This window comes from Pleurodeles waltl, chromosome 2_2 (assembly GCF_031143425.1).
Source record: "Pleurodeles waltl isolate 20211129_DDA chromosome 2_2, aPleWal1.hap1.20221129, whole genome shotgun sequence".
NCBI classification, from domain to species: domain Eukaryota; kingdom Metazoa; phylum Chordata; class Amphibia; order Caudata; family Salamandridae; genus Pleurodeles; species Pleurodeles waltl.
In genome coordinates this window covers 246,537,952-246,558,411 of record NC_090439.1, presented here as the reverse complement: position 1 = coordinate 246,558,411, position 20,460 = coordinate 246,537,952, and the positions used below count along the sequence as shown (strand labels likewise).

Sequence of the window (20,460 nt, the reverse complement as noted above, 5' to 3'; positions counted from 1 at the left end):
AACTGCAAATGTCTGAAGGACCACCATCTAGTTTGCCTGCTATGCCTGGAACGGCACCACAATTTCAGGAACTGTCCGAATGCCACACCACGAATCCCAAGAAAATTCAGGACACTAAGTTCATGGCAGTCCGATGTTGGAAGACTGCGCAACTCTTCAAGTCCTGCTTCTGTAGTTGTTCCAGTCTGTCATCGTCGCGGTCCGAAGCATCGTCCAATAAGTCCCATAAGTATAAGAAGCCCAATAAGTCGAGGCGCACTTCGACTTCGGTGCACAGGTCGAAATCATGGTTGCTATTCCTGCTACTTCCGTTGAGGGACTTCAATCATCCAGCCAGTCTGGTTCCTATTCCTGCTATATCCCAGTAGCAAAGCAGGACTGAGGCAGCCACCTGATCCTAGATCTACACCCTGTAAAATGCCTTCCTTTGGAATGGGGAAATTTAAGAAGCTAACGCTTGCCCAGGTTCCGAGAGCATCGGAACAGGCCATCTTTTTTCACAGCCCATCCTGCAGGCCCATCAGCATTACCTGTGATTCACGGTGGGCCAGGAACACTTTGTTTGCTGTGCTCCACTTTGGACTCATCAGTACCACTCAGGTGTTCACAAAGGTGATGGCGGTAGTTCCAGCATATCTGTGGCGGTCAGAGGTCGCAGTTTTCCCCTAGCTAGATGACTGGCAGCTGAAGGCCATTGCCACCCACCTCCAAACTACAGTGGACCTCCTAAATTTGCTCGGGTTCACTATTAACATTCCAAGGTCACATCTGACTCCTCACATGCTTCACTTCATCTAAGCCCTTCTGCAATTCTGTACCCTCTGGACAGTCTGGAACATTCAGACTATGATCCTGATGTTTCAACCTCAGTCTTTGATTTTGCTGAGACTGACTCGGACTGTTGGTGGCTTCCTGCATCCTGCTTGTGAAGTACACTCTATAGCATATGCAGGCTCTCCTGTAGGATCTAAAGTTACAGTGGGTGCAGCATCAGGGGAATCTCCCAACCTGGTCCAGATTTCAAAGGAGATTACAAAAGATCTGCAGTGGTGAGTAACGGACCACCACTGGGTAAGCAGCAGACTCCTCTCCATTCCCCATTCAGGGCTGACTGATGTATCACTTCTGGGTAGTCAATCTGGGAGAGATGGAGATTAGAGGCCTCTGGTCTCCAGCAGAGACTGCTTCACTTCAAACTTCTGGAGCATCAGAAGAAAGTTGGTCCATCTCTTCACGGACATCAATAGCACCATGTACTTCTGCAACAAGCGAGTCGGAATGGGGTCATGGACCTTGTGCCAGGAGGCTCTAGGCCTTTGGACATGGCTAGAACATCAGGACTTTTCCGGGTCCTATAGCACAGATTTATAAATGCCAGGGGAAACAAACTCCGCTTTCAATGCCTCATGACCCATGAATGGCATCTGCATCCGGAGGTGGCTCAAGGTCTCTTTATAGGCCTGGTGAGAACCTTGGCTAAATCAATTTGCCACTTCCAAGAAAGCACAATGTCAGCACTTCTGCACTCTTGAGTTTCCAAAGTGGCTCTCTCTCGGAGGTACATTCCAAATAGACTGGAATACGGGCTCCTTTATGCCTTACTGATTCCACTCGTCCCGGGGTTCTGAAGAAGATCAGAACTGACCAGGCTCAAGTCATCCTGGTGACTCTTGATTAGGTGAGGAGAGTATGATATCCAGAACTCCTGGGCCTGAGCATCAGTTCTTAGACCAGGCTGCCCTTCCGGGACAATCTCCTGTTGCAACAGGGGAGGGTCGTGCACCTGAACCTGCACACTCTTAACCTTCGTGCCTGGAGATTGAGCAGCAACAGTTGAGGGATTTAAATTTTCCAGCCAAAGTCTGTAAGGTCCTCCTGGCAGCCACGCGTCCGTAAACAAAAACTGCTGCCTGCCATTGGGACACGTTTGTTGCTTGGTGCACTGAGAAACACACTGACCCATTTTCTGCTCTTCTTTCTGAAATGTTTTTTGTTCTGCCCTTAGTCCAGCAAGGCTTTGCTCTAGGCACAGGTCAGGAATTCACCTGCCCATTTCAATGTTTTTTCAGTTACTGGACCGAACCTCCCTGTTTAAGTGACTTTCTGAAAAGTCCTCTGCGTGTTTCCTCCCAAACCTTTTGTTATGCCCAAATGGGACCTTTATTTAGTTTTAACCTATTTGATGTGTTCTGGATTTGAACCTATTCATATCTGCCCTCTAAGACTTCTGGTGATCAAGATAGTGTTCTTGGTGGCCATAATATCAGCCAGGACGGTCAGTTCAGCTACAGACTTTCGCCATACACCAGCTTCTTTCCAGACAAACTGCTTCTCCGAACGTTTGCCTCTTTGCTGCCATATGCGGTGACAACCTTTCCACACTGGCCAAAATATCACACTGCCAACTTTCTTCGCTCTACCTCACCCCTCCAAGGAAGAGACGCCACCATCTGGACCCTAAAAGGACTGTCATTGTATATCGATTGCACCAAAGACTACCAGTTGCATGATCAGCTCTCTGTAGGGTGCATTGGAGTAAAGAAAGGGAATGCAGTGCAGAAAAGGACCATCTCCAGATGGGTTGTCCTCTGCATCAAGATCTGCAATGCATTTGCCATGGAATCTGTGGCTAGAAGACTATCAGATGAAAAATTACTTACCTTTGGTAATGCCTTATCTGGTAGTGACTCTAGCTGCAGATTCATTACTGGCCCTTTCTTCCTTACAGTTATGCAAACCAGCCTTTTCTACCTAAAAAGGTCCTTGTAGGTCCTTCGAATCTGTACAATGTTAAACAAAACCTTCTGACAGGGCTTTGGTTCAGAAACAAGTCACAGACTGAAATCAGCACGCTAGCAGTGAGCACATCACATTTAGTACTGAAAAGGCCTAGGATGCAGAGACAGAGGCATTTGACACCTCAAGATTTTCTGAATTCAGTTTGACACCTGGGGAATGTTCTAAAGGAAGGACCCTGTGGTTAGATAGAGTCTCTACCAGATTAGGTATTGACGAAGACAAGTCACATGCTTCCTTCCACTTGGCCTTCAACTTGGAGTAAGAGCTGAACTTGTGCAAAGCCCGTGACTTCTTCCTAATTTCGGCCACGTACAACTTTGCTTCTGGTCCAGATTGCCTTCAGGTGCATGAAAGTGCACTGTTCACATGTGTTTGGAGACATGCCCAAACACACACCTATTGCTGGTCCATGACCAACATCTGTTTTCTGGAGTGGAGGCATGGGTTGAATCATGTAGCTTTAGAAGGGGACATGGGTCCAAGACTGATAAAAGTGTGAGTGGAGCTCCAGATCCACATTTAAAGGTGCAGCAAGAAAAAGACTGACGAACTAAGCTAGTAAAGAGCTGTACGGAGACACCTAGTAGCACACAGAAGCACGGATCTGAAAGGTTTCTGGATCTGGTCTGGCACCTGTTGAGTATTCTATAGGTGAGTAATATGCCGTTAGAATTATCCATCAGAAACTTCTAATCACAGATTCCTCAACGTTCAAATAGATACCTCAGCAGTACCTTCTGAAAGGTGAAGGGATGGGGGAGTGGACTCCGATGAGGACTTACAGGACCGAGCAGGCAAAGTGACCCTCCAAATCTGGCATATGCACAATGACACCTCTGACCAGCAGGTGGTTTACTTCTTGCTGCAAGAATGGTGAGGAGTCTTCTGAGAGCTGCTCTAATATAAGTGGAAAATGGGGAGGGGAGGAAATGAAAGACCGGGCATAGCCCCTTTAAATGATTTGCAAAACCCAGCTCTGATGTCATGGATATCCAGCCAAGGAGGAAATGCCATATCTGGCGTCCTCATTGCCAAGCGTGGGTCTGTGAGGGCAAATTAAAGCAGCTTTGCAGTACCTGCAGCCAAAGGGGAACATTTAAGGGAAAGTTGTCTGTGTGTGACTGGCTTTGGATACCACCTCATCCTCTGTCGTCAAAGGCTGGGTCGGCTGCTGCTGTCCAAAGTGGGAGGACTGATGTTGCCTGTAAGCACGTCCCCTGGAATAGCCCTTAAATATTCTTTATTGTTGGTGGAACTGCTTGGCAGAAGACAAGCCCCAGAGATCTTGCTTTGGTGGCTTGACTGTCCTTAAAACATTCCAGCACCGAATCAACCTTTGCACAAACTAATTATAGCCATCGAAGGGCATGTCCATCAAGGACGTTTGGACATCTCCCAAAAATCTGGTTAAACTCATTGTAGTACGACTCTGGTGCCAACAGCTCTGCCTATTTAGTCTGTAGTATTTATGTCAGCACACAAAACACGCATCGCCGCATCCTATCCATCATGTAGCATTTGAAACAGTGAAGATCTGAGTTCTTCTGGAATGGCCATCTCATGGAAACAAGAGTGTACTTACCCAGAGAGAGCACTGTATTCACGGACCTTAGGTTAATTAGCAAGAGAGAACATTTCCTTCCCTAAGGTTTCAATACATTCTGACTCTCTACCTGAAGAGCTGGTTAAAGAGGCATTAGGATCAACTTCACTTGCAGAAGCCTCTACCACAAAGCTTTGAGGCCTAGAATACTTTATCTAAACAATTCATGATCATCTTGCAAAAGTTTGAATGACCAGAGGGCCCTGCATGCCTTAGACCTGGAGGCCCTGACAGTGTCTGAGGCCTTTGTGAAGCGGGGGGGGGAATCTGTGGTTGTGCTGAGGATCAGTCAAAGAGCCTGGTCTTGAGGTCCCACCTAAACCGCAACAGGGTGAGGGACCGACAGGTGGATGGGGAGGGTGTTCCAGGTCTTGGTGGCGATGTAGGAGAAGGATCTTTCTCCAGCTGTGGTCTTCCAGATGCTGGGGACGTTGACAAGGGCCTGTTTGGCAGAGCGGAGTTGTCTGGGGGAAGTGTAGAAGGAGAGTCTGTGGTTGAGGTAGGCTGGTCTGATGTCATGTAGGGCCTTGTAAGCGTGGGTCAGGAGCTTGAAGGTGATTATCTTGTCGATAGGCAGCCAGTGTAGGTCTCTTAGAAGGGCGGAGGTGTGGCTGTGTCGTGGGGTGTTCTTGGTGAGACGGGCAGAGGCGTTCTGGATGCACTGCAGTCTTTTCCAGGTCTTGGCAGTGGTTCCGGCGTAGAGTGCATTGCCGTAGTCGAGACTGCTGCTGATGAGGACCTGTGTGACAGTCCTTCTGGCTTCTGTAGGGACCCACTTGTAGACTTTTCGAAGCATGCGCAGGGTGTGGAAGCAACCTGATGAGACGGCGCTCACCTGTTGGTCCATTGAGAGCGATGAGTCTAAGATGATGCCGAGGTTGCAGGCATGGTCGTGGGGGTGTTAAGGGCGGTGGGCCATCAGGAATCATTCCAGGCAGAGGGTGTGGAGCTGAGGGTGAGGATTTCTGTTTTGTCAGAGTTCAGTGTGAGGCAGCGGTCTTTCATCCAGGCGGCAACTGAATTAATTCCTTTGTGGAAATTGTTCTTAGCGGTGGTCGGGTTGTTGGTGAGAAAGACTATCGATTGGGTGTCGTCGGCATAGGAGACGATGTTGAGTGCGTGGCTTTTGACAATAGCGGCCACTTGGGTCATGTAGCGGTTGAAGAGGGTGGGACTCAGCGAGGATCCTTGTGGAACACCACAGCAGATCTTCCTGTGAGGAAGAAAGAGAGCCATTGCAGTGCTAAGTCTCGGATGCTGGTGCCATGGAGTCTGGTGCATAGCGTGTCGTGTGAGACTGTCGAAGGTGGCAGAAAGGTCCAGGAGGATGAGGGCGACAGTCTCGCCTCAGTCGAGGAGGGTGCGGATGTAGTCTGTGGCAGCGAGGAGGGCGGTCTCCGTGCTATGGTTGGTTCTGAATCCCGACAGAGAGGGGTACAGAATGTTGTTGGCTTCCAGGAAGGTGGTGAGTTGTTAGTTGAGTGCATTTTCAATTACTTTGTCCGGAAAGGGGAGCAGGGAGATGGGCCAGTAGTTCTTGAGGTCTGTCGGGTCTGCAGTGGGTTTCTTCAGTAAAGGGTTAATCTCTGTGCGTTTCCAACTCTCTGGGAAGGTGGCAGTTTTGAAGGAGCAGTTGATGGTATGCCAGAGTTTGAATGCAATAGTGTTGCTGGCTTTGTTGAAGATGTGGTGAAGGCAGGGGTTGGTGCGTGCTCCTGAGTGGATGGTTGCCATGATGTTGTGGATCTCATGGTCAGTGATGTTGTTCCAGTGGAGGAGGTTGGGGTGCGGTTCAGTTGACGGGCTCGTGGTGAGAGTAGTGGAAAGGGGGAGGGGGGGGGGACCGGCCATGTAACCTGGAGATGAACATGGAGGCATGAGGGTATGATCTGGCCAGAGCTCAAGCACCAAAGACACATGTTGTGTGGGTCCATGATGAGCATCTGCTTCTCCTGCAGTCCTGGCACAGTTTAATCCCTGTTGTTTTGGTGGTGAAATGGGGGGGGGGGGGGGGGGGGGTGGGGGGGGCAAGACCAATGAAGTCATCAAGCAGGGGTCATACTTATATGCAGCTCTGTTCTATCAAATCTGGGGGAGTACAGTCATCAGAAGGGAACATTCAATCACCTGTCTGTGTGCAGAAGCATTGCTGAAGAACTCCCCAGATGTAGTCTGGCACCTTAGAATGTTTATAAAGGAGAGGAATCCACAGTTAGACGCATCTATCAGATAGCACACATTGTTTATGTGTAGTAATAAAGTAACCATTCAACATTTCAAATTTACAATCATGACAGAAGGGCAGATATATGCTTGACCACCAGTGTAAGTGACTGACATAAAAAAGATGTAGTTCCAACTTCTCTTTAATGATGTGGTGTGTCCTTTCCTGCAAACTCATCCTGTCTGATCGGGTGGCCTCTCAAAATATCTCTTGGTCTTTGTGCCTCTTCTCTAAAATCCTCCCTGACCCCTAGTCGCATGGGTGACTGTCCTCATATGGAGATTGTGGCAAGTGAGATAGGAGTACTAGGACTCCAATACACCCCATCAGATAGGAGCAGTAGAACAAGTTTAGTGCATTTTGAAACTGAATGATTTGGCTTGAAAAGAATACACAATCAGTAAAAGGAATAGATATGTTCCTATTTGAGATATGTATCAACTGTATGTAATAAATGTTTATCCTAAGTGGAGTGTAACTTCTTGTAGGCATGTTCTAGATGTTCCATGACGTAAAGGAAGCATCCTTTGAGCTGCACTTAAAGTGCCTCCTTGTAGTGCCTGCTTGCACCATGAGAATAAGTGGGCAGGGAAGCCAAGGACAGGCTGGAAGAGAGTTTCATGAGCTGCTGGGGCCAGGAAAGTGACTCTGGGGCTAGTGGATAGGGGTCAGAGAACAGAGATGGTACAGAGAGTCTAAACACTCAAAGTGAGCCTCTGAGACACAGAGGTTGTATGATGATATATGAAGGTCAGCACTGTGTGTTTAGGGGCCAGCTGAGGTACTTTTCAGGGTTGGGTACTGTAGGAAGTTGGCTCTGTATGTGCTATTTCAAAGTAAGGAATAGCATGCACAGAGTCCAAGGGTTCCCCTTAGAGGTAAGATAGTGGCAAAAAGAGATAATACTAATGCTCTATTTTGTGGTAGTGTGGTCGAGCAGTAGGCTTATCCAAGGAGTAGTGTTAAGCATTTGTTGTACATACACATAGACAATAAATGAGGTACACACACTCAGAGACAAATCCAGCCAATAGGTTTTTATATAGAAAAATATCTTTTCTTAGTTTATTTTAAGAACCACAGGTTCAAATTCTACATGTAATATCTCATTCGAAAGGTATTGCAGGTAAGTACTTTAGGAACTTCAAATCATCAAAATTGCATGTATACTTTTCAAGTTATTCACAAATAGCTGTTTTAAAAGTGGACACTTAGTGCAATTTTCACAGTTCCTAGGGGAGGTAAGTTTTTGTTAGTTTTACCAGGTAAGTAAGACACTTACAGGGCTTAGTTCTTGGTCCAAGGTAGCCCACCGTTGGGGGTTCAGAGCAACCCCAAAGTCACCACACCAGCAGCTCAGGGCCGGTCAGGTGCAGAGTTCAAAGTGGTGCCCAAAACGCATAGGCTAGAATGGAGAGAAGGGGGTGCCCCGGTTCCGGTCTGCTTGCAGGTAAGTACCCGCGTCTTCGGAGGGCAGACCAGGGGGGTTTTATAGGGCACCGGGGGGGGACACAAGCCCACACAGAAATTTCACCCTCAGCGGCGCGGGGGCGGCCGGGTGCAGTGTAGAAACAAGCGTCGGGTTCGCAATGTTAGTCTATGAGAGATCTCGGGATCTCTTCAGCGCTGCAGGCAGGCAAGGGGGGGATTCCTCGGGGAAACCTCCACTTGGGCAAGGGAGAGGGACTCCTGGGGGTCACTTCTCCAGTGAAAGTCCGGTCCTTCAGGTCCTGGGGGCTGCGGGTGCAGGGTCTCTCCCAGGCGTCGGGACTTTAGGTTCAAAGAGTCGCGGTCAGGGGAAACCTCGGGATTCCCTCTGCAGGCGGCGCTGTGGGGGCTCAGGGGGGACAGGTTTTGGTACTCACAGTATCAGAGTAGTCCTGGGGTCCCTCCTGAGGTGTTGGATCGCCACCAGCCGAGTCGGGGTCGCCGGGTGCAGTGTTGCAAGTCTCACGCTTCTTGCGGGGAGCTTGCAGGGTTCTTTAAAGTTGCGGGAAACAAAGTTGCAGCTTTTCTTGGAGCAGGTCCGCTGTCCTCGGGAGTTTCTTGTCTTTTCGAAGCAGGGGCAGTCCTCAGAGGATGTCGAGGTCGCTGGTCCCTTTGGAAGGCGTCGCTGGAGCAGGATCTTTGGAAGGCAGGAGACAGGCCGGTGAGTTTCTGGAGCCAAGGCAGTTGTCGTCTTCTGGTCTTCCGCTGCAGGGGTTTTCAGCTGGGCAGTCCTTCTTCTTGTAGTTGCAGGAATCTAATTTTCTATGGTTCAGGGTAGCCCTTAAATACTAAATTTAAGGGCGTGTTTAGGTCTGGGGGGTGAGTAGCCAATGGCTACTAGCCCTGAGGGTGGGTACACCCTCTTTGTGCCTCCTCCCAAGGGGAGGGGGTCACAATCCTAACCCTATTGGGGGAATCCTCCATCTGCAAGATGGAGGATTTCTAAAAGTTAGAGTCACTTCAGCTCAGGACACCTTAGGGGCTGTCCTGACTGGCCAGTGACTCCTCCTTGTTTTTCTCATTATTTTCTCCGGCCTTGCCGCCAAAAGTGGGGCCTGGCCGGAGGGGGCGGGCAACTCCACTAGCTGGAGTGTCCTGCTGGGTTGGCACAAAGGAGGTGAGCCTTTGAGGCTCACCGCCAGGTGTGACAATTCCTGCCTGGGGGAGGTGTTAACATCTCCACCCAGTGCAGGCTTTGTTACTGGCCTCAGAGTGACAAAGGCACTCTCCCCATGGGGCCAGCAACATGTCTCGGTTTGTGGCAGGCTGCTAAAACTAGTCAGCCTACACAGATAGTCGGTTAAGTTTCAGGGGGCACCTCTAAGGTGCCCTCTGGGGTGTATTTTACAATAAAATGTACACTGGCATCAGTGTGCATTTATTGTGCTGAGAAGTTTGATACCAAACTTCCCAGTTTTCAGTGTAGCCATTATGGTGCTGTGGAGTTCGTGTTTGACAGACTCCCAGACCATATACTCTTATGGCTACCCTGCACTTACAATGTCTAAGGTTTTGTTTAGACACTGTAGGGGTACCATGCTCATGCACTGGTACCCTCACCTATGGTATAGTGCACCCTGCCTTAGGGCTGTAAGGCCTGCTAGAGGGGTGTCTTACCTATACTGCATAGGCAGTGAGAGGCTGGCATGGCACCCTGAGGGGAGTGCCATGTCGACTTACTCGTTTTGTCCTCACTAGCACACACAAGCTGGCAAGCAGAGTGTCTGTGCTGAGTGAGAGGTCTCCAGGGTGGCATAAGACATGCTGCAGCCCTTAGAGACCTTCCTTGGCATCAGGGCCCTTGGTACTAGAAGTACCAGTTACAAGGGACTTATCTGGATGCCAGGGTCTGTCAATTGTGGATACAAAAGTACAGGTTAGGGAAAGAACACTGGTGCTGGGGCCTGGTTAGCAGGCCTCAGCACACTTTCAATTGTAAACATAGCATCAGCAAAGGCAAAAAGTCAGGGGGCAACCATGCCAAGGAGGCATTTCCTTACACAACCCCCCCCCAAACGAAAGAGGATGAGACTAACCTTTCCCAAGAGAGTCTTCATTTTCTAAGTGGAAGAACCTGGAAAGGCCATCTGCATTGGCATGGGCAGTCCCAGGTCTGTGTTCCACTATAAAGTCCATTCCCTGTAGGGAGATGGACCACCTCAACAGTTTAGGATTTTCACCTTTCATTTGCATCAGCCATTTGAGAGGTCTGTGGTCAGTTTGAACTAGGAAGTGAGTCCCAAAGAGGTATGGTCTCAGCTTCTTCAGGGACCAAACCACAGCAAAGGCCTCCCTCTCAATGGCACTCCAACGCTGCTCCCTGGGGAGTAACCTCCTGCTAATGAAAGCAACAGGCTGGTCAAGGCCATCATCATTTGTTTGGGACAAAACTGCCCCTATCCCATGTTCAGAGGCATCAGTCTGCACAATGAACTGCTTAGAATAATCTGGAGCTTTGAGAACTGGTGCTGAGCACATTGCTTGTTTCAGGGTGTCAAAAGCCTGTTGGCATTCCACAGTCCAGTTCACTTTCTTGGGCATTTTCTTGGAGGTGAGTTCAGTGAGGGCTGTCACAATGGATCCATATCCCTTCACAAACCTCCTGTAATACCCAGTCAAGCCAAGGAATGCCCTGACTTGAGTCTGGGTTTTTGGAGCTACCCAGTCCAGAATAGTCTGGATCTTGGGTTGGAGTGGCTGAACTTGGCCTCCACCTACAAGGTGGTCCAAGTAAACCACAGTTCCCTGCCCTATCTGGCATTTGGATGCCTTGATAGAGAGGCCTGCAGATTGCAGAGCCTTCAAAACCTTCTTCAGGTGGACCAGGTGATCCTGCCAGGTGGAGCTAAAGACAGCAATATCATCAAGATAAGCTGTGCTAAAGGACTCCAAGCCAGCAAGGACTTGATTCACCAACCTTTGGAAGGTGGCAGGGGCATTCTTTAAACCAAAGGGCATAACAGTAAACTGATAATGCCCATCAGGTGTGGAGAATGCTGTCTTTTCTTTTGCTCCAGGTGCCATTTTTATTTGCCAGTACCCTGCTGTCAAGTCAAAGGTACTTAGAAATTTGGCAGCACCTAATTTATCAATGAGCTCATCAGCTCTTGGAATTGGATGGGCATCTGTTTTGGTGACAGAATTGAGCCCTCTGTAGTCCACACAAAACCTCATCTCTTTCTTTCCATCTTTGGTGTGAGGTTTGGGGACTAAGACCACTGGGCTAGCCCAGGGGCTGTCAGAGCGCTCAATTACTCCCAATTCCAGCATCTTGTGGACTTCCACCTTGATGCTTTCTTTAACATGGTCAGATTGTCTAAAGATTTTGTTCTTGACAGGCATGCTGTCTCCTGTGTCCACATCATGGGTACACAGGTGTGTCTGACCAGGGGTTAAGGAGAAGAGTTCAGGAAACTGTTGTAGGACTCTCCTACAATCAGCTTGCTGTTGGCCAGAGAGGGTGTCTGAGTAGATCACTCCATCTACTGTACCATCTTTTGGGTCTGATGACAGAAGATCAGGGAGAGGCTCACTCTCTGCCTCCTGATCCTCATCTGTTACCATCAACAGATTGACATCAGCCCTGTCGTGGAAGAGCTTAAGGCGGTTTACATGGATCACCCTCTTGGGGCTCCTGCTTGTGCCCAGGTCCACCAAGTAGGTGACCTGACTCTTCCTCTCTAGTACTGGGTAAGGGCCACTCCATTTGTCCTGGAGTGCCCTGGGAGCCACAGGCTCCAGAACCCAGACTTTCTGCCCTGGTTGGAACTCCACCAGTGCAGCCTTTTGGTCATACCAAAACTTCTGGAGCTGTTGGCTGGCCTCAAGGTTTTTGGTTGCCTTGTCCATGTACTCTGCCATTCTAGAGCGAAGGCCAAGTACATAGTCCACTATGTCCTGTTTAGGCTCATGGAGAGGTCTCTCCCAGCCTTCTTTGACAAGGGCAAGTGGTCCCCTTACAGGATGACCAAACAGAAGTTCAAAGGGTGAGAATCCTACTCCCTTCTGGGGCACCTCTCTGTAAGCGAAAAGCAGACATGGCAAGAGGACATCCCATCTCCTTTTGAGCTTTTCTGGGAGCCCCATGATCATGCCTTTTAATGTCTTGTTGAATCTCTCAACCAAGCCATTAGTTTGTGGATGGTAGGGTGTAGTGAATTTATAAGTCACTCCACACTCATTCCACATGTGCTTTAGGTATGCTGACATGAAGTTGGTACCTCTGTCAGACACCACCTCCTTAGGGAAACCCACTCTGGTAAAGATACCAATGAGGGCCTTGGCTACTGCAGGGGCAGTAGTCGACCTAAGGGGAATAGCTTCAGGATACCTGGTAGCAGGATCCACTACTACCAGGATATACATATTTCCTGAGGCTGTGGGAGGTTCTAGTGGACCAACTATGTCCACACCCACTCTTTCAAAGGGAACCCCCACCACTGGAAGTGGAATGAGGGGGGCCTTTGGATGCCCACCTGTCTTACCACTGGCTTGACAGGTGGGGCAGGAGAGGCAAAACTCCTTAACCATGTTGGACATATTGGGCCAGTAGAAGTGGTTGACTAACCTCTCCCACGTCTTGGTTTGTCCCAAATGTCCAGCAAGGGGAATGTCATGGGCCAATGTTAGGATGAACTTCCTGAACAGCTGAGGCACTACCACTCTCCTAGTGGCACCAGGTTTGGGGTCTCTGGCCTCGGTGTACAGGAGTCCATCTTCCCAATAGACCCTATGCGTTCCATTTTTCTTGCCTTTGGACTCTTCAGCAGCTTGCTGCCTAAGGCCTTCAAGAGAGGGACAGGTTTCTTGTCCCTTACACAGCTCCTCCCTTGAGGGTCCCCCTGGGCCTAAGAGCTCAACCTGATAAGGTTCAAGCTCCAAAGGCTCAGTTCCCTCAGAGGGCAGAACTTCTTCCTGAGAAGAGAGGTTCCCTTTCTTTGGCTGTGTTGTAGTTGGTTTCCCAACTGACTTTCCTGTTCTCTTGGTAGGCTGGGCCATTCTTCCAGACTCCAGCTCTACTTGTTCACCCTGTGCCTTGCATTGTGCTCTTGTTTTCACACACACCAGTTCAGGGATACCCAGCATTGCTGCATGGGTTTTTAGTTCTACCTCAGCCCATGCTGAGGACTCCAGGTCATTTCCAAGCAGACAGTCCACTGGGATATTTGAGGAGACCACCACCTGTTTCAGGCCCTTGACCCCTCCCCATTCTAAAGTAACCATTGCCATGGGATGTACTTTTCTCTGATTGTCTGCGTTGGTGACTGTGTAAGTTTTTCCAGTCAGGTATTGGCCAGGGGAAACCAGTTTCTCTGTCACCATGGTGACACTGGCACCTGTATCCCTCAGGCCCTCTATTCTAGTCCCATTAATTAAGAGTTGCTGTCTGTATTTTTGCATGCTAGGCGGCCAGACAGCTAGTGTGGCTAAATCCACCCCACCCTCAGAAACTAGAGTAGCTTCAGTGTGGACCCTGATTTGCTCTGGGCACACTGTTGATCCCACTTGGAGACTAGCCATACCAGTGTTACCTGGATGGGAGTTTGGAGTGGAACCTTTCTTGGGACAGGCCTTGTCTCCAGTTTGGTGTCCATGCTGTTTACAGCTATGACACCAGGCCTTTTTGGGATCAAAGTTTTTACCCTTGTACCCATTGTTTTGTGAAGAGGCTCTGGGCCCACCCTCCTGTGCAGGTTTTTGGGGGCCTGTAGAAGACTCTTTACTATTTTTAGTTTTGGTTGTCTCATCACCCTTCCCCTGGGGAGTCTTTGTGACCCCTTTCTTTTGGTCACCCCCTGTTGAAGTCTTGGACACCCTTGTCTTGACCCAATGGTCCGCCTTCTTTCCCAATTCTTGGGGAGAAATTGGTCCTAGGTCTACCAGATGCTGATGCAGTTTATCATTGAAACAATTACTTAACAGGTGTTCTTTCACAAATAAATTGTACAGCCCATCATAATTACTTACACCACTGCCTTGAATCCAACCATCTAGTGTTTTCACTGAGTAGTCAACAAAGTCAACCCAGGTCTGGCTCGAGGATTTTTGAGCCCCCCTGAACCTAATCCTGTACTCCTCAGTGGAGAATCCAAAGCCCTCAATCAGGGTACCCTTCATGAGGTCATAAGATTCTGCATCTTTTCCAGAGAGTGTGAGGAGTCTATCCCTACACTTTCCAGTGAACATTTCCCAAAGGAGAGCACCCCAGTGAGATCTGTTCACTTTTCTGGTTACACAAGCCCTCTCAAAAGCTGTGAACCACTTGGTGATGTCATCACCATCTTCAAATTTTGTCACAATCCCTTTGGGGATTTTTAACATGTCAGGAGAATCTCTGACCCTATTTATATTGCTGCCACCATTGATGGGTCCTAGGCCCATCTCTTGTCTTTCCCTTTCTATGGCTAGGAGCTGTCTCTCTAAAGCCAATCTTTTGGCCATCCTGGCTAACAGGAGGTCATGTTCACTGAGAGCATCCTCAGTGATTTCAGAAATGTGGGACCCTCCTGTGAGGGACTCACTATTTCTGACTAACACAGTTGGAGACAGGACTTGAGGGGTCCTGTTCTCCCTATTTAGGACTGGAGGAGGGACATTGGCCTCCAAGTCACTAATTTCTTCCTCTGTGATGTCATCATCAGAGGGGTTGGCTTTTTCAAACTCTGCCAACAGCTCCTGGAGCTGAATTTTGGTAGGTCTGGAGCCAATGGTTATTTTTTTGATATTACAGAGAGACCTTAGCTCCCTCATCTTAAGATGGAGGTAAGGTGTGGTGTCGAGTTCCACCACCTGCATCTCTGTATCAGACATTATTCTGCTAAGAGTTGGAATACTTTTTAAAGAATCTAAAACTGTTTCTAGAATCTAATTTCAAACTTTTAACAAACTTTTAAACTCTAAAAGACAATGCTAAACAGGGACTTAACACACAAGGCCCTAGCAGGACTTTTAAGAATTTAGAAAAATTTCAAATTGCAAAAATGAATTTCTAATGACAATTTTGGAATTTGTCGTGTGATCAGGTATTGGCTGAGTAGTCCAGCAAATGCAAAGTCTTGTACCCCACCGCTGATCCACCAATGTAGGAAGTTGGCTCTGTATGTGCTATTTCAAAGTAAGGAATAGCATGCACAGAGTCCAAGGGTTCCCCTTAGAGGTAAGATAGTGGCAAAAAGAGATAATACTAATGCTCTATTTTGTGGTAGTGTGGTCGAGCAGTAGGCTTATCCAAGGAGTAGTGTTAAGCATTTGTTGTACATACACATAGACAATAAATGAGGTACACACACTCAGACAAATCCAGCCAATAGGTTTTTATATAGAAAAATATCTTTTCTTAGTTTATTTTAAGAACCACAGGTTCAAATTCTACATGTAATATCTCATTCGAAAGGTATTGCAGGTAAGTACTTTAGGAACTTCAAATCATCAAAATTGCATGTATACTTTTCAAGTTATTCACAAATAGCTGTTTTAAAAGTGGACACTTAGTGCAATTTTCACAGTTCCTAGGGGAGGTAAGTTTTTGTTAGTTTTACCAGGTAAGTAAGACACTTACAGGGCTTAGTTCTTGGTCCAAGGTAGCCCACCGTTGGGGGTTCAGAGCAACCCCAAAGTCACCACACCAGCAGCTCAGGGCCGGTCAGGTGCAGAGTTCAAAGTGGTGCCCAAAACGCATAGGCTAGAATGGAGAGAAGGGGGTGCCCCGGTTCCGGTCTGCTTGCAGGTAAGTACCCGCGTCTTCGGAGGGCAGACCAGGGGGGTTTTGTAGGGCACCGGGGGGGGACACAAGCCCACACAGAAATTTCACCCTCAGCGGCGCGGGGGCGGCCGGGTGCAGTGTAGAAACAAGCGTCGGGTTCGCAATGTTAGTCTATGAGAGATCTCGGGATCTCTTCAGCGCTGCAGGCAGGCAAGGGGGGGATTCCTCGGGGAAACCTCCACTTGGGCAAGGGAGAGGGACTCCTGGGGGTCACTTCTCCAGTGAAAGTCCGGTCCTTCAGGTCCTGGGGGCTGCGGGTGCAGGGTCTCTCCCAGGCGTCGGGACTTTAGGTTCAAAGAGTCGCGGTCAGGGGAAACCTCGGGATTCCCTCTGCAGGCGGCGCTGTGGGGGCTCAGGGGGGACAGGTTTTGGTACTCACAGTATCAGAGTAGTCCTGGGGTCCCTCCTGAGGTGTTGGATCGCCACCAGCCGAGTCGGGGTCGCCGGGTGCAGTGTTGCAAGTCTCACGCTTCTTGCGGGGAGCTTGCAGGGTTCTTTAAAGTTGCTGGAAACAAAGTTGCAGCTTTTCTTGGAGCAGGTCCGCTGTCCTCGGGAGTTTCTTGTCTTTTCGAAGCAGGGGCAGTCCTCAGAGGATGTCGAGGTCGCTGGTCCCTTTGGAAGGCGTCGCTGGAGCAGGATCTTTGGAAGGCAGGAGACAGGCCGGTGAGTTTCTGGAGCCAAGGCAGTTGTCGTCTTCTGGTCTTCCGCTGCAGGGGTTTTCAGCTGGGCAGTCCTTCTTGTAGTTGCAGGAATCTAATTTTCTATGGTTCAGGGTAGCCCTTAAATACTAAATTTAAGGGCGTGTTTAGGTCTGGGGGGTGAGTAGCCAATGGCTACTAGCCCTGAGGGTGGGTACACCCTCTTTGTGCCTCCTCCCAAGGGGAGGGGGTCACAATCCTAACCCTATTGGGGGAATCCTCCATCTGCAAGATGGAGGATTTCTAAAAGTTAGAGTCACTTCAGCTCAGGACACCTTAGGGGCTGTCCTGACTGGCCAGTGACTCCTCCTTGTTTTTCTCATTATTTTCTCCGGCCTTGCCGCCAAAAGTGGGGCCTGGCCGGAGGGGGCGGGCAACTCCACTAGCTGGAGTGTCCTGCTGGGTTGGCACAAAGGAGGTGAGCCTTTGAGGCTCACCGCCAGGTGTGACAATTCCTGCCTGGGGGAGGTGTTAGCATCTCCACCCAGTGCAGGCTTTGTTACTGGCCTCAGAGTGACAAAGGCACTCTCCCCATGGGGCCAGCAACATGTCTCGGTTTGTGGCAGGCTGCTAAAACTAGTCAGCCTACACAGATAGTCGGTTAAGTTTCAGGGGGCACCTCTAAGGTGCCCTCTGGGGTGTATTTTACAATAAAATGTACACTGGCATCAGTGTGCATTTATTGTGCTGAGAAGTTTGATACCAAACTTCCCAGTTTTCAGTGTAGCCATTATGGTGCTGTGGAGTTCGTGTTTGACAGACTCCCAGACCATATACTCTTATGGCTACCCTGCACTTACAATGTCTAAGGTTTTGTTTAGACACTGTAGGGGTACCATGCTCATGCACTGGTACCCTCACCTATGGTATAGTGCACCCTGCCTTAGGGCTGTAAGGCCTGCTAGAGGGGTGTCTTACCTATACTGCATAGGCAGTGAGAGGCTGGCATGGCACCCTGAGGGGAGTGCCATGTCGACTTACTCGTTTTGTCCTCACTAGCACACACAAGCTGGCAAGCAGAGTGTCTGTGCTGAGTGAGAGGTCTCCAGGGTGGCATAAGACATGCTGCAGCCCTTAGAGACCTTCCTTGGCATCAGGGCCCTTGGTACTAGAAGTACCAGTTACAAGGGACTTATCTGGATGCCAGGGTCTGTCAATTGTGGATACAAAAGTACAGGTTAGGGAAAGAACACTGGTGCTGGGGCCTGGTTAGCAGGCCTCAGCACACTTTCAATTGTAAACATAGCATCAGCAAAGGCAAAAAGTCAGGGGGCAACCATGCCAAGGAGGCATTTCCTTACAGGTACTAAGCGCCAACAGCCACTAAAAAACAATTGCTGTGGAGAGTGACAGGGTTGGGCTGCATGCCTGTGCAGGCTAGCCAAGAGTCTCAATGTCAGATTAGGGACAGTGAGGGTTGGCGCAGAGAATGCAAGAGCAGACTGAGGCCTTAGAGGGTTGGGTAATCGTCTACCAGGACCTCCAAGTCTCTGGTGTCAGCTTAGGGCCACCAGAAGGTGACAGGATGGCCGGAGGGCAGGAAACTGATATCTGTGCTAAAGTTGAAGCCAGTGGAAGAGATCTGAGGTAGAAGAAAGGGTCTGATGGCCACATATCAGTTCACTGGAGACTAGTGGAGGATCTTCAGTAATAACTAAGAATTTCTGATAGTGTACTGCTTGAAATAGGGTGTTTCACAACTGCAGATGGCTTTTAGGGTGGCTGAGTACAAGCAAAGCCGCATCAAGTGTCTTTAATAACCAGGCTGCTCAACAGATACAAAGATAAATTAACTTTGAAAATATGCTATCTTTAAATGCTCTCAAAAGGGAACCTGCCAACATGACAAAATGCTTTATAATTGACATTGCTCAAAGATTCTTTTTTGCCAAAGGGATTATGTGGGAAAGGTTAGACGAGAGTTATGTCTGTCACAAAGTTTTTAGCTATCATTTATGATGCACATGATTCTACAAGAGATTTACAACTATTATATTGAAGAAAATACCAATAGAGGCCAAATTACCTTTGGCTGCCGTTTGTTCCAGGGCATTGATGCTCTTTTCACCAGCACAGCAACAAAGAATCCTCCAGTGTTCTGATGATGGGGCAAAATTCTTAAACTATAAGAAAAAACCAATGCTTATACAGATGCAAGGCAATTAGAGCAGTTACCACGGAAGGTTCTTTGAATAATAGTGATAAGGCCAAGATGTAGGCTGTACACCAAAAACAGCTGTTCTGCCTTCAGAATGCTGGGTCTAGAAGTAATGCTAAATATCTAGAACACTTAGTAAGCAGCTTACAAATATAAAGTGGTTAGGAACCCCTACCCCCTTCCAACTCCACCCCCAAAACCTTAAGTTTGTGTACATCTTTTAAATTGTGCAGAAAGGGTAGTCAAAGAGCTCCTACCCCATTTTTAACCCTGCTACCTTATAAATTAAAAAAAACCCTTCTAATCTTATTTTACCTAATACAATATCTAGTTAAGATGAACATGCAAGCACCAGTGTTGAGATTTTGTTGAACTTGACACTGAAACATTTGAGATGCCCCATTTTGAAGACTTTGGGCTCAAATGTGCTTCACATATAATTCAAAATGCTAGTGAATACCCAAATGAAACCATGTTTTGATAATTAAATAATTCTAGGGATCTTACTTTCACTGTGAGTAGGGATTCTTGGCATTGCAGGATTTTCACTTGAAAAAGAATAGGCCTGTCACATTCAGCCATGCTTTCAAAGTTACCAATGGATAAAACCAACTGTACATATTCTGTAAGAATAATGGTTATTGGCAAAGAAACTTCTTAGTGTTGTACAAACCAATTACTTGCTTCAGGATGGCTGTAGAGAATTGCAATGCAGACTCTTACTAATGAGAAAGCAGAGGAGTGCAATAGAGTCTGACAACAGCTACATGACCAATGACAAAGTAAACTTCTGCCATTAATGTGACCACAAGTTAAAAACATTCAAAATCAGAAAAAAAAACTCTACACAAAAAAGATTGTTATAGTCCACTACTGTGAATTAGCAGTCGCTTTCAGGGGGACTATTTATCTCGATGGAGGAATTGGATTTCTTGATTTGTTGAAAGATACCAATTATGCCTGAAAACGAGCCGCTGGAGAAGGATCAGAAAGACATCCTATGGTGACAGTCCGCCCATTAGTTTCCTTACTACAACTCCTCTACTAAGATTTCCTTTTACGGGTCCTTATATTTCTTGTAGTCATCATCCTGGTCCTCACAATCTCCTGTGAGCCAGAAGTTTGATTAGTGTCTTAGTGTGGCACCTCCAAAATAGAGTGAGTGGTTGAGTTACCACTGAGAACTACAGCACAACAGACCAATTATTCTGGTATATTTTGTTACTGTTTGTGTGGCACTGGCAGTGCTGCAGAGAAGGGGATTTTGTGAAGCAAATGACCATGTGATAAGCAAATGCAGAAAGAGTCCTTGCCTATGTTTATCATCATGTTGATGCTCATCTTCATTGTGTACTTCAACATTACTTTTGTTAGTTGGATGTGGATTAGCAGGATTACTAACAGGGATCTATGAAGCCAAAGCAGATTTTATTGGGGTCTATTATGTAAAGCTTTGCTAAGTGCTTCCAACTAAGGAACACGCCATCCTAGCTACTGTAAAGGTCATCAAGGTCCTTGTGAACAAGCAGGTCATCAACAACTATATGCTTAAGGTTGACAGAGATACAGCCATCCCAATAAATAAAGATGCATTTGATGAGGTTTTTGTACACTAAAAATTTATCCTACTTGACAGAGAGATTATTGATGATGGCTCGGTTGACAGACCAGGATGACACAACTTCACTAATCTGTTTAGTAAGATAAAGTTACTTTTTAACAACTACA

General features: G+C 48.0%; 1 protein-coding gene across 1 annotated transcript in view; it reads right to left on the bottom strand.

Annotated features, from left to right (window-relative positions):
* Positions 1 to 20,460, bottom strand: part of NSUN2 (NOP2/Sun RNA methyltransferase 2) — a 480,899-nt gene that overhangs the window by 209,853 nt on the left and 250,586 nt on the right. The window contains exon 12 of the mRNA XM_069219708.1: positions 18,601 to 18,697. Within this exon, the coding sequence (XP_069075809.1) occupies positions 18,601 to 18,697 (97 nt within the window). The remainder of the gene's footprint in view (positions 1 to 18,600; positions 18,698 to 20,460) is intronic.